Genomic DNA, 13,418 nt, shown 5'->3' on the forward strand with positions numbered 1-13,418 from the left:
GATTTTCAAGTATGGATTTTTAAGTTGCGTTTGTTTTAAGGTTTGAATTTTGTAATGATTATGTTGGAAGAAATTACTCCCTCCGTCCCAGATACCATGTTCATGTTGCCGTTTCTGTCCGTCCCACATATCATGTCACTTTTCTTTTTTGGAAAATAATTACACACTTTAATCTCATTTTAAATTTTTTAATAATTATTTTCACTAGTACATTCTCATTTATCTACTAATTACACTCCTCCTAAAATACCGTGTCTACAGTGTAGCGGACACGGTATCTGGGACGGAGGGAGTATTATTATATTGAAAAAAAGTAATGTATTGATGTGATAGTTTGAAATGAATAATATTTAAATATTGTTAATTAAAAATAAACATAAAAAAGTAAAGTGATGTTAGAATTGATATTTTAAAAATAATTTTTTGGAGTGTGTGTAAGACGTGAACCAATTGACACTCCCCCCTCGTAGCTCGTAAGTGCAATACTTAGGAAACTTTCTACTTTAATAGAGATCATCGGAATCATCTCGGTTAGTAAACAAGCCACTCATTTTCACCGGTTAACAAAGACCAGTCGAACTAAATCTAGTGGCAGAAAGACTCTCGCCGGAATACCGGTTCAGGAAAATACACAAAAACCCCAAGACGCCGGTGTTGATTACACCACAGATCCGAAGTCGAGATGCCATAAATAAGAATGTTGATGATTTATTGCCTCACCTACCAATCCTACCGTTGGGTGTGTTCGTCAGTCCGTCAATCAGAGTTGGAGTTGACAGGTCGTAGAGATTCTCACGACAATTTTTGCATGAAGGGAAGCTTATGGTCTAGCAACATAGGATATAGAGTTCGGATTTTGAATTCTAATTATGTATAGTGTTTGTACAGTAAAATCATGAACAAATTCATGAAACGAACACAGCCTAAATATATATCTAGATTAATTAATCTTTTTATTGGGGATAAACTAGTAATTTAATTTTTATAAAATATGAAAAGAATGATTAACCAATTTTTATTTGTTTTATTTAAAAAATAATATTTAAATTATTTTATCTAAATAAATCACTTCAAGGTTTGTTTCTTTTGATAAATTTGAAAAAAAAAATATTTAGATTTGGTATTAAAATAAAATATGATGAAATATTTTGTAAGAGACAATACATAAAATTCATAGAAACTTGTGAATTTTGAGGATAAAAAAACATACCCAAATATTTGTATATTTCACTCTCAATAAATAAAATATATCTGTACTATACTTTTCGCGCGCAGCTTGAATTATTATTTTTTATTGTTAAAGATAATTGTATTTAAATATTTTTAAATTTTTTTTTAAAAATTTTTTCTTCAATTTTTAATCATAATAGTAGTATAATATAGTTTTGTTTCTCTTTTTTTTTTTAAAAAAAATAAAAAATAACGATGATGGCATGTGGAGGAGAGAGGGCCATTCTTGGTGCTCTTTAAACCAATTATTGGAAGCTTTGTATTTGTTTGTTGCAACTCAAACACATTAAGGGTATGTTTGTTCGAAGGAATCCTAACATATTTTTATTATTAATCATTTTTTTTTTTTAAAAAAATCAAATTAAATATTTATTTTTTATTTATTATATTATACCAAAAGTCAAATTTATATTAAAAAAATCATATTGAACATTTATTTATATCATATCATATAATTATTCATATTCAAAATTTTTAATGTACAAATTTCAATTTCAAATTCAAACGACCAGACAAACACACCCTTAAAATTAAGCTCTGGTTCTATTCCGGCCATCATCAGAACCGTCTTTCCTCGTTCAAAGGAAAAGATAATCAATAAATATTCAATACTCCAAATATCTTCCATTCTTTCTTTCTGTTTTAGTAATTTCTCTTCCGTTTTCCTATTTTCGAAGCCACCCCACCGCCCCTTGTTGTTTGCATTCATATATTTATTGTCAGTAGTTGTGGGCATGGCACTTCTTTGGGAATCATCGATCCCGGCATGATACGAAGACGTTTCTCCATACCAATCTCCTCTTCCTATAGCATTGCTTGTTTCCATCGTTTTCGCCATTTTCGGGGCGATTGTTGTATGGCGGCTGCCTCCAATTTTGCGCTGGGGCAAAGGGATTTTCAGATTATGTCTCTCAGAAAGCTTTCTTCCAATGCCTCCGTTCCTTCAGCCATTGGTTTGAGCAGCCGAAGTTTTGGCAGGAATGGGTTCAGGCTCAGGGGCTGCAGCAGCAGCAGCTCTGGACAAAATAGCAATGCCTTGAGGGATAATAATGATAGCTTTAGGCTTCATCGTCGGATTGATACCGGGTTGCGGGAAGATCCGGCGTGCGCACCTTGCGCCCTGGGTGTTTCTAATGAGGTTGTTAGGGATCAACTTAATGCTGGATTTTGTCCTGTTAATGGAAGCAGTGCTTCTCGTAAAGGGTATTTCCGGGGAGATTCGTCCGAGAAAATCATGGTTGCAGTTGATGTTGATGAAGGTATTTATTTGATTGATTTAGTTCATGTAGATATATTTCCTTCGATTCATTCTTTTTTGTCACAATTTGTTAATCTGTTAGTATGGGTATTATGTTTTTGCACAAAGTAGTCGATGTTGGTGTCTGATTGAGGGCATATTCTTTGTGATGACATTGGGCAATTAAACAAGTATTTTCTTGTGCTGCTTCTCTCCTTGCAAGGGGGTATATTTTGGAATTCACGATTTTGTTCTGTTGATTTGGTGGAGAATAGTTTGGTCCTTGCTGCTGACGTTTCGACTCATTTGTTTTATTCATAGATCACAAAATATTTAATTGGAGTCAATATGATGACATTCTTAACTTAGTTTTGCTTTCTCTCTTTGACTTTGTGGGCAGTTCTTGGGAACTTTGTGTCGGCTCTCAATCAGTTTATTGCAGCTCGGTACTCCCTCAAATGCTCAGTTTCTGAATACCATGTCTATGAATTTTTCAAGGTACTACATCCGGCCTTTAATACAATTTGCATATAATTTATGGCAATTCATTTGATTATTGCTGTATCCTGAAAGAGATAAGTATGGATATTTTTACCTCAATTTAGATTGCCAATGTATGGGCTCTTTAAGAAATAAAAAGTTTCATTCTTCACATTGACATAACCTTGATTGAGGATGGTTTACGGGGCTGGGTTCAGCTTTATAGAAAATGAGAAGACGAAAGGCAAACAATATTTGATGCATGTGTCATTTTAAATCTTGCTTAGCCAAAGCAATCAAATGCCTTGTTAAGACTATTCTGTTTACATAGGGCAAATATCAGTGCTAAAAGAAACTAGTTATCTATTTGGAATCCAATCCTTGAAAAGGTTGACTTGAGACTAAGTGGATCCTTTAGTGGTTGTGTTTCTTTTGTTTAGCCCGTATTGACGAATCTACCTTTTTACTTCTTATCTCTTTTGAAGATTCGGAAACAAATCCTATACTGTCTCGAAGGAAATTTTCACAACTTAATTTGGGGTGACACTTTGTTGGGTAGAGAAATGCACTTACAAGTTCCAATCTAAAATTCCCTCCGCAGGACAACTAAATTTGAGAAGTATTGGCCTTATCTTGCTCCATAACTTAAAAAAGCCCTTCTTAACAAATGAGAGTAGCAATTTCAATATATATTTGTTTTGTGGAGGAAAATCATGTATGATAAATAAAAAATAGATCGTAGCACTATTTGGCCTTTCCAATTGATTGATAAGGTTCTATTTGGATTTTGGACCAATATTCGAAAGTTGTGGGATTTCCCTGAAGCGTATAATTTTTGGTGTTGGATCAAAGATATAAGAAGTTAAGGATTTGGGAAGATCCTTGGTGAGCAACTTCACCTCCTTTGGAAACTATTTCACCCGCACATATTTTCTCTTGTTCACTTGAAATCAGGGACCATTCAAGGTTTTCTCTTTTTGGGATAAGGATCTCCAAGAACTTTTGATTGGGAAAGTAGACTATGGGAATATTTCTTGAAAGTGCTAGACTCAACCATTGTTTTGGATAAAGATGCTGATAATGTAATATAAAAAATCTAATTCTAATGGATTGTATTGTTGCCAGTCATTCCAGTGGCTTTCAAACTCTTGCTGCTCCTAGTTTGGCATCCCGGCTCAGTCATTTGGAGATGAGCCATCATAATCGAAACACCTTCTTGTGGAAGTTAGCAAGGGATGTTCTTCCAGACAAAGATTTCGCATCCTGTGGATGTTCGGTTGATGATGTTGTATGCCCTTTTGTTGCCTATAGAGAGAATCAGCCTCCCACTTGTTTTTTGCATTTCCCCCCACCAATTGCTATTCGGAACCACTTTCTCGGTTTATAGAGAATCTTTTGGATCTGGCCATCTTGCATATTTTTTCCTCCAATGGCATAACCTTGCTAATAAGTCTATTAGTATTGAAATTTGGTTTAGAGTTTTCAAGGTTATTCTTTGGAAAGCTTTTATTCTAAAAATGAGGATTTCTCATTAGACTGGATCAACTTGAGAACTCGTCTAACTATTGGTGATTGGTACCGTGCATACTTTTTTGGCACTAATATTCCCCTGGCTACTTTGATTAATAATCCCCAATACGTTTTTCTTTTTTGTGCAAAAAAAAAGAAGTCTTAAAGTAAATTTCTTGGGGTCATAGAGAAGCTTTCTTGGTGGAATATCAGCACAAATGGTTCAGATTTTATTAAAACGTAGATAACTGGTACTGTAGCTGTCATCTGAGATCACCTTGGTTAACATCTTCATCTTAGCAAAAGATGTTGGGTCGGTAGACTAGGCAATCCTTTAATACATTACTTTGACCCAAATTTGTCCTTCACATCAAATTATTGTGGAGAGCTATTAAAAAATGCTCTTAGATGGATTCTTGGCACCAGCTCCATATGGAAACTGAACTTCAACATTAACAAGCTCCGCCTCTACATATCCATTACTCTCTTCGTTATCTTCCATTATGTTAGCGCAAATGGTTTGGCAGATTTTTTATTTTTTATTTGTTTGCAATATGTGGAGCAAGTGGAAGCGCCTCTCTTTTAGTCTGGTTATAGATGTTTGGAGCAGGCTTTCTTCATACATTTTGGTTCTATTAAGCCCTAGATTCAGCTGCTTGGTTTTACGTTCTGTCGCTTTTTTCTATTGGTTGTATCCTTCCTATCATTTAACATATAAGTAATATGTCTCCGCTCCAAAAAAAAACAGAAAGTACTATAGTCATGAGACTCGATACTATTGGAAATGCCCATAATATATAATATTCATATAGCTAAAACATAGATGCACTTCTATGTACATGGAAAATAGACTGGATTAGTCAATTTGTATTGAAGTTGTAAAGTCATCCAGAGTTTATAAGCAAAACAAGTGAGGCAAGCTTGGCAGCAAGAAGTTTGATCCCTTTCTTTATGTTTGTGCTACAATTATTCTGAAGTCAAATGTTAGATTTTAGGAAAACCTAAAGATGTGATGCAATGTTAAAATGTAAAATCCCTCCTCAGATTAATGTGGGAAAATCTGTGAAATGCTGAACTTTGACAAGCAGATGAGTATCATTGTTTTCATTGGTAGATCCTTGAAGAGCAACACCAAAAATTAAATGAAATGATGGCAGGTGTTTCCGTACTAATCATCTCCAAGGTCATAGTGGATCAGACTTCTCTCTGATATATCCACTTTGGTTTAGCAACCTTTTTGTAGTGATTTCCACAGAAGCGGCTGTACATTTAGTGACTAACAGGATCTATGACCATTTGATATTATGATGACGACTTTAAAAGAAAATCTATAGCAATGCATGCTTCTAGGTAGCTTCATTATAAAAGATAGTTTCAGAATGAATATCACCAATATGATATAATATAGCTGTCTTGAATGCAACTTTGACAAAGATAAACAAAATTTAAAGACTCAAATTTGGAGACAGATTGCATAATAGTTAAGGAATTTTCTTTTGAGGATTTTATTTCATCTCATTCTCAACTTTATAGAATGGAAAATGAATCCTTTATTTGCTCTAATTTGAATAAGCTATATACATCGAGGTACTTTTGATTCCAACATTCTATGGCCTTTGAAGTAAGTGTTGTTTATTTGTCAACTCAAATAATCTGCTTTATTGTTTATTTCAAATGGATCAGTCAATAATTCCAACCTCATCGGTTTTGCTATACTTTTGATGACTATCAATAGCATAAGATTGACTTGTTTGATGACATTTTTTCATTCCTCCAGTCGCTATGTATTTGAGGAATGGCATCATTTTTGTGCTGTGAACTTCCTGTATGGATTTTTAGGCTGCATAATCGGAAAGCTTATGTGAATTTCTTCTGTGACACATCTGAAATTTGTTGTGTGGTTGGTTAATTGGATGATTACTTTTTTTCTTAATGGTGTTCAAGAACATTTTGTTAATGCATTTCTTGATGCACTTGTTTTACCTGCAGATATGGAACTGCTCACGTGATGAAGGTATTGATTTAAATAAAAAAATAAAAATTGATAAATTTATTTACACCTAGCATTTAAATAAAACTTGAACATATTAGCTGCATTTTTTATTTATAAGCTTTTTCCATTAGCTATTATCTTCTTAAGGTAAGCATGCAGAATATTCTTGTCATGAATGTTATGTTTTGGGATATTATGCTCTTCTGTGCTGGTACGATATATAGTTGCGCAGTCTGCTCTTAGTTTGAATACACCTTGATCCTGAAGTATTATTGGGTTTAGGGATGACGTACCTATCCCGGACTTGGCTCATTTAATTGGGGCTGGGACCAATAATCCTTATACTAGGTTGTTGGGTATGGAATAAAATTTCCAGGTGTCCAGCTTCAGGGTACAATCCTGGACCCAACCCTGACATAAATAAACTAAACATAATAATATACATTTTATATATGTATTTGTTGAAATACTTTAAATATGTTGTGATTTTATGTTTTGAAATCATCGTGGTCATATTAAGTTTCTAGATGATCATTATGTCGTATTGCTTGAAGATGGGCCGAACAAACACAAATATAAAATTTAGCTCTTTTTGTTCAAGATGTTCCTTAGTGTTTGTAAGAGAATAAACCAATATGTTTATATCTTAGTAAAGTATATATTATAATAATACATGTTACTTTTGAAGTTTGTTTGTTTTATAAATAGTATTTCTTCTGTAATTTATGCCCACTTTTTTTGTGTTGTCATCAAAGAAATATTTTTGCTTTTTTTTTGGGTAAGAAAATATTATTTTTGTATTTTTTTACTATAAAATGGAAAAATAATCATTATTATTCACTTTTATTAAAACTCATACATAATCAAATAGGCATAATTTTCGATGACAGAAATAGTAATGAAATTATTAATTAATAACTTAAACTGAATCTTAGTTTAAATTCAAATGTATAAATTAAAATGAAATAAAATTATGAAACTGGCCAAACTGAAACATTAATAGTTTGGTTCATTAACGACTCTAGCTAATAATCAGCATTTGGTTCTTATGGAAATAGGTCTTCCAGGCTCCAATAATCACTCCATCCTCTCAAGAACAAAATACTCTTCAATTTTTTATCTTTTATCTTTATTATCAGGATTTACAGAGTCTCATATTACAGAGATGTAATAGCATCTTTTCCTACCTTTTTATGCTTCTATATTAATTTTTTTGATTCACTTTTTCCTTTTTATAATTAAGTATGTAGATGTTATACACCTTTTGCAGCCGAAATTTCACTTGGAAATTGAATGAAATATTCACTTTCTTTGTGACAGCTGATATTCGCGTTCATGAATTCTTTAAGACCCCTTACTTCAAGAATGGCATATATCCAATTCCAGGTGCTCAAATGGCTTTGCAAAGGTTATCGGAAATCTATAACTTATGCATTGTCACGTATGTTCTCACAACCCCTCATTGATTTTCAAGTTTCATCGTGTATTACTCTATGCAAATAATTTTTGTCACTGCTCTATACAGCTCCAGACAGAATGCAATTAAAGATCACACAATTGAGTGGATTGAGAAGCATTATCCAGGGCTATTTCAGGAGATCCATTTTGGAAACCACTTTGCTTTAGATGGGCAATCTAGACGTAAATCCGATATGTGCAAGTACTCACTTTATAACCATGCCCCCCTCTCTCTTATTTTTATTCATTTCTCATTATTTTTTGAGAAAATGTTTACATCATTCTCTCTTGTGATTTAAAAATTGTACGAGACTCTTTTGTATATTCGAAATATTGCACAAAATCCCTTTTCTAGAGGGACTCTATGAAATATTTCCAAAAATGCAAGAGTGTATCATGCAATTTTTCGAAGATTCTGTGCAATATTTTTAAAACACGGGGGAGCATTGTTGAATTTCTAAATCATAGAGGAATATAGTGCCAACTTTCCAAATCACGGGTGGATTATAAACAGTTCTGTCTTATTTTTTTCACATTCCCAACTGTACTTATCATGACTTGATTAATGTATCACCAAGAACAAGGATGCTTTGTTGACTGCCTCAGTTTTAATTCGTCGTTTTCGTAGGTCCTTGGGAGCAAAAATATTGATTGATGATAACCCAAGATATGCTACAGAGTGTGCAGAAGCCGGGATAAAGGTTCTCCTTTTCGATTATGAGAATTCATATCCTTGGTGCAAGGTAGATACTAAACATCCTCTTGTAACAAAAGTCTACAATTGGGAAGAAGTGGAAGATCAATTAGCCTCAGCAGCTGTTGGCTAGGCGTTATTTTGACGAAATGAACATCTAACTTTGTTGCCAAGAGGTCGAATCATGAAAATGTGACAATGGTAAAAGCATCCGTATCTTGGACAACTTTTCTTCTAATGTTTGGAAGGTTGAAGCCACTGAGTTTTCGGATCGAGCAGAAAAAAATGATCCGTGCCATGGTGCTAAGTAGAAGTTCGATTTCTCCCTGTTTTTCCATTGATGAATTTGTACAGTTTATAAATAGGAAGTATTTGTAGGAATATATTTTTGACAGCATTACTTAGTAGCTTTTTCCATTCATATAATTGATTGACTACTACACGATTGCAGATGAGTTGAAATTTGTGGGTGAGATTGGTAAATTTTGATCAAATTTTGATGAATCCGATTGTATTATAGCATGGCTGTTTCTGTTTTTACATTTATCGATCTTCCATTTAATTATCAGCCTTGTGGTTACTTTTTAGATTTCTTTTTTCAATTTATTTATGTATAATATTTACGATTTCAAGTAAGTATTTTATCAACTTTTGCTTTATTAGTGAGTCTGTGGGCCACAGTATGCATAGGACCGGCAGAGGATAGTTAAAAAATCTTTTATTTGAATCTGACTTATTTAAATAAATAAGTTGATATTTATAATCTTAACATCATTTTTTTTATTAATCTCAATTTTTAATAATAAAATTTTTAAATGCATAATATATATTAAAAACAAAAACTATTTATTTATATTATGATGGATTTTGTTTTTCTATCTATTAAAAAAAATATTCAAAATCTTTCCTTTGTTTAACTATAATTTTGAAAGATTTTAGCTTAAAATTTATATTTTATATTTTATATATTTATAAAATGATCTATGAACATTTCAGATGGATTGGTAAAATTTTTAAAATATATTTAAATTTAAAGTAATATTAATTAAATAAGTCGGATGGTCCGCAAGTCGGACAGTCCACAGGTCGGATGATCCGTAAGTCGGATGGTCTGCAAGTCGGACAGTCCACAGGTTGGATGGTCCGCGGGTCGGACAGTTTGCAAGTCGGAAGGTCCGCGGTTGGATAGGCAGGTCGGTTGGTTCGCAATCGGATAAGCAAGTCAGAAGGTCCGCGGTCGGACAGGCAGGTCGGTTGGTTCGCAATCAGATAAGCAAGTCGGAAGGTCCGCGGTCGGATAGGCAGGTCGGTTGGTTCGCGGTCGGATAAGTAAGTCGGAAGGTCCGCGGTTGGACGGGTAGGTCGGTTGGTCCGCAATCGGATAAGAAGGTCGAAAGGTCCGTGGTTGGACAGGCAGGTCGATTGGTCTGCGGTCGGATGAGCAAGTTGGCTGCTGTGGAGGTCAGATGCTGCGGAGATCGAGTGAGAACAGTAGCTTGGTCGGTTGGGTTACGCGGTTGATAAGACGGTTGAAAACACGTGTCAGCAAAAGAGGAATTAGTAGACGGTTGAGAGGAAGCGTTGTAATCGTTCGGGCGACGGTTCCAGTTTCTAAGGAATCTTTAAGGATTGGGGTCAGCAATCTTCGATCATCTTCAAACGGCAGCAAAGTCAATGATTCGGGGATCATCATTTAATTTTCAGTCTGTAGCATTTATTTTTCAGTATACTTATGTACCGTATAGTGTTTAGAGATTCCTAATCTCACACACTAATTATTCAAATTCGAAGAAGATAATTTTCTATTTTCGAATTTTAATTTTTTTTATTGTTGAAAAATTTACTTCAACAAAACTAAACACTTATTCAAATTTTGATTGGTTTGTTTCTATGGTTTATTTATTTATTTTCAAGATTTCTCATTTCAAGAGTTTCAATTTGTAATTATTTTTCCCCGTTGTATATATCCTTATTGGAAATTTATATAAATATTAAAAGTTACAAAAATTTTAAAACTTTATTCGTACAAACTTATTTCATTTTTATTTGTAAAGTTTACAAGTTTTAAAATAGAGATAATTAGTTAGTTTGATTTGTGTTTGAGTTTTTTTTTTTTTTTTTTTTTCGTAAAATTTAATTTAAATAATCTTTTGATTTTAGGGATATTCACTCAAATATTTTATTCCCAATTAAATTTATATACAAAATATAATATATATACACATCTATACGAAATTTATTTTGCATTAAAAAGTAATATATTTTTACTTAAAATTTTAGGTTAAGAAAAAAAAGAATGAGCTATAGATCAATAATAATAATAATAATAATAATAATAATAATGTAAAATTACTTAGAACCAGCTTGTGGTTTGAAAGCCTTCACCATTCTTATTTATCATTTCAAAATTATATGAGATTTTTTTGTATTTTCGAAGTATTACACAAAATCTCTTTTTAAAAAATTCTATGCATATTTTAAAAATACAAGGAGTCTTATGAAAAAAAAAAAAAAACTAACTAGCTATAGATCAATAATAATAGTAATAATAATAATAATAATAACAAATTATCATAATTGACATAATTTTCTCCAAATGGATTTGTAGGGTTTGAAATTTTTGTCGTGAACCATGACCTCACGGTCACAAGTTCAACTTTTACACCACTAGGCCATCCATTAGGGACTTCTCTAGGTAATCTTGTTTGTATGAAATCTTGTGTCTTTATTATGATTGTATCAAAAAAGTTTGGAAAATGATCAAGTGTTCTTGTCTTTATCATGATTATTACCATTTTTCTTGCAGTAATTTGCTTAATGTAAAAGGGATGTAAATGAATAGGTACATAATACAATTCTATTGCCCCTTTTTTATTGTGTAGTTAAGATAATTGTATGAATGCACTGTCATGTCATGGACAACCAAAATTGACTAAGTGAATAAAATGTACACCAACAAGCAATGGATGCTCTTTGTTACAATCAATTACAATTCTAACACTTTGTTTCCATGAAACACAACCAACAAAATTCAACAACAGACAGTACACAAGCATGAAAAGCTATGGATAATTCAGTGTGTCGAATTAAAAAAAAAAAAAAAAAAAAAACACAATTACATAATGCAGGTTCATAAGTTGTAAGATCACTACAAAAAATAGAAATATTCCCCGGTTAAACTGCGGCTACGGACACGCACCATACTACGTAAATACCATTTCAAAGGGCCAGCTCCCTTCAACGAGTCATGCTGCAATTTCGGTCTATAGGAGAATTGACCATTTTTTAATAGTGAGGCAAGTTTCGGGCGTCTAGAAGAAGCCCGAGTACGTTCAGACCACGACAGCTCTTCGTGCCCATTGCTCGATGCCGGTGAAGCCGGTTGAGATTCTTCTCCCTTAGAAGACATTGTATTGGCTTGTTTTTGTATAAAAAGTTGCATAAAACATGTAAATTTTTGTCATCAAAGCTAGGGATTTAAGGAATATCCGTTGTTCTGCAACGTGCATTGAAGTCTTCTTGTTTCTGACCGGCGGAGGGGCAGCATTCTCTTGTCCCTGTAGATGGGAAATCGTCTTATCATCACACAAAAATATAAAAATCTTCGTCATGAAAGCATCAAATTTAATTCATACTTGTTGTTCTCTAGATTGCACTGAAGCCTTCTTGTTTCCGACATGCGGAGGGGCAGCAGACTCTTGTCCCTGTATATGGAAAATCGTATTCTCATCACACAAAAAATATAAAAAACTTCATCATGAAAGCTTGGGATTTAATTCATATTTGTTGTTTTCTAGACCGTACTGAAGTCGTTTTCTTGGTTCTCTCCGGCAGAGGGGTAACAACCTCCTGTTAGTATTAATTCATAAAACATGTAAAAACTATATTATAATTGTGATACCCTCGAGTTGGGCCATTGTTTGGCCAACTCCCTTGTGTGGATGAGCCGGTATTGGACCATTCAAATTTGATTAGAGGTTAAATAGATTGCGGGTGTCCTACTGAAAGAACTTTAGAGTACTTTGAGGGTGGGTGACCCCGGGGTGTGCATGAGTGAGGACAAAAACGTACTAGAAAGACTCGTGTTGACTTATGGGGTCAGTCTACAATCCCGACACGCTCGATTTCTCATGGCTTGCGGGCCGGATATCACAGTACAATCCTGACACACTCAGTTTCTTGTGGCTTGCGGGCCGGGGTATCACAGTTGGTATAAGAGCCGACTCTCAGTTTCTTGTGGCTTGCGGGCCGGGTATCACAGTTGGTATAAGAGCCGACTCTCAGTTTCTTGTGGCTTGCGGGCCGGGTATCACAGTTGGTATAAGAGCCGACCTGCGACAGCCCGCAATCATTGACCAGACTGTTGATAGCCTAGCAGTTGACGATCCTTGAGTGCAAAGTGGACGTTGCATTCTAAAGTGATGGAAGATGTGATACCCCGGAGTTGGACTGTTGTTTGGCCAACTCTCGTATGTGAATGAGTCGGTATTGAACCATCTAAATTTGATTAAAAGTTAAATGGAATGAATAAACTACTGGCAAGTGACATGAGACGTCGGAGGTTTGAACCCATGACCGCTCCACACCACCTCGTCTTGCCTTCTTTGGTCTCCATGTTCGTGGTTTTACGATTGGAGGTGCGACATTGCCAAGTAATAATTCCTCGTACCCGCGGGCATGCCATACTCGAATTCCATGTTCACTGGGTTACCTTTGTCCTTTTCCATGTGGTCCCCGTTATTGTACTGTCTGCATCAAACTTCTCCTAGCGTTGGTCATCGTCATCCATATCCAAAAAAATAAAATATATTATTTTT

The 13,418-nt window shown here is 34.2% G+C and overlaps 1 protein-coding gene across 2 annotated transcripts; it reads left to right on the forward strand.

Moving 5' to 3' along the window:
- The first annotated feature begins 1,801 nt into the window (after window positions 1-1,801).
- On the forward strand, window positions 1,802-9,143 carry LOC127265071 (uncharacterized). Of its 2 annotated transcripts, none has more exons than XM_051294744.1 (6): window positions 1,802-2,489; window positions 2,868-2,965; window positions 6,446-6,470; window positions 7,836-7,890; window positions 7,975-8,109; window positions 8,536-9,143. In XM_051294744.1, the coding sequence occupies exons 1-6, from the start codon at window positions 1,997-1,999 to the stop codon at window positions 8,732-8,734; spliced, it is 1,005 nt and encodes a 334-aa protein (XP_051150701.1). In that variant the 5' UTR covers window positions 1,802-1,996; the 3' UTR covers window positions 8,735-9,143. The 2 variants fall into 2 exon arrangements, with proteins under 2 accessions (XP_051150701.1, XP_051150699.1); XM_051294742.1 differs by having other exon boundaries at window positions 1,804-2,489; window positions 7,770-7,890.
- Window positions 9,144-13,418: the final 4,275 nt, after the last annotated feature.

Source organism: Andrographis paniculata, unplaced genomic scaffold, assembly GCF_009805555.1.
Source record: "Andrographis paniculata isolate CXL003 unplaced genomic scaffold, ASM980555v1 Contig71END, whole genome shotgun sequence".
Lineage (NCBI taxonomy): Eukaryota > Viridiplantae > Streptophyta > Magnoliopsida > Lamiales > Acanthaceae > Andrographis > Andrographis paniculata.

Coding starts and splice junctions, on each gene's coding strand:
- LOC127265071 (XM_051294742.1), top strand. CDS start 1,997: ATGATACGAAGACGTTTCTCCATACCAATCTCCTCTTCCTATAGCATT. Junction 2,490..2,867: donor TGCAGTTGATGTTGATGAAG/GTATTTATTTGA, acceptor CTTTGTGGGCAG/TTCTTGGGAACTTTGTGTCG. Junction 6,471..7,769: donor GAACTGCTCACGTGATGAAG/GTATTGATTTAA, acceptor TCTTTGTGACAG/CTGATATTCGCGTTCATGAA.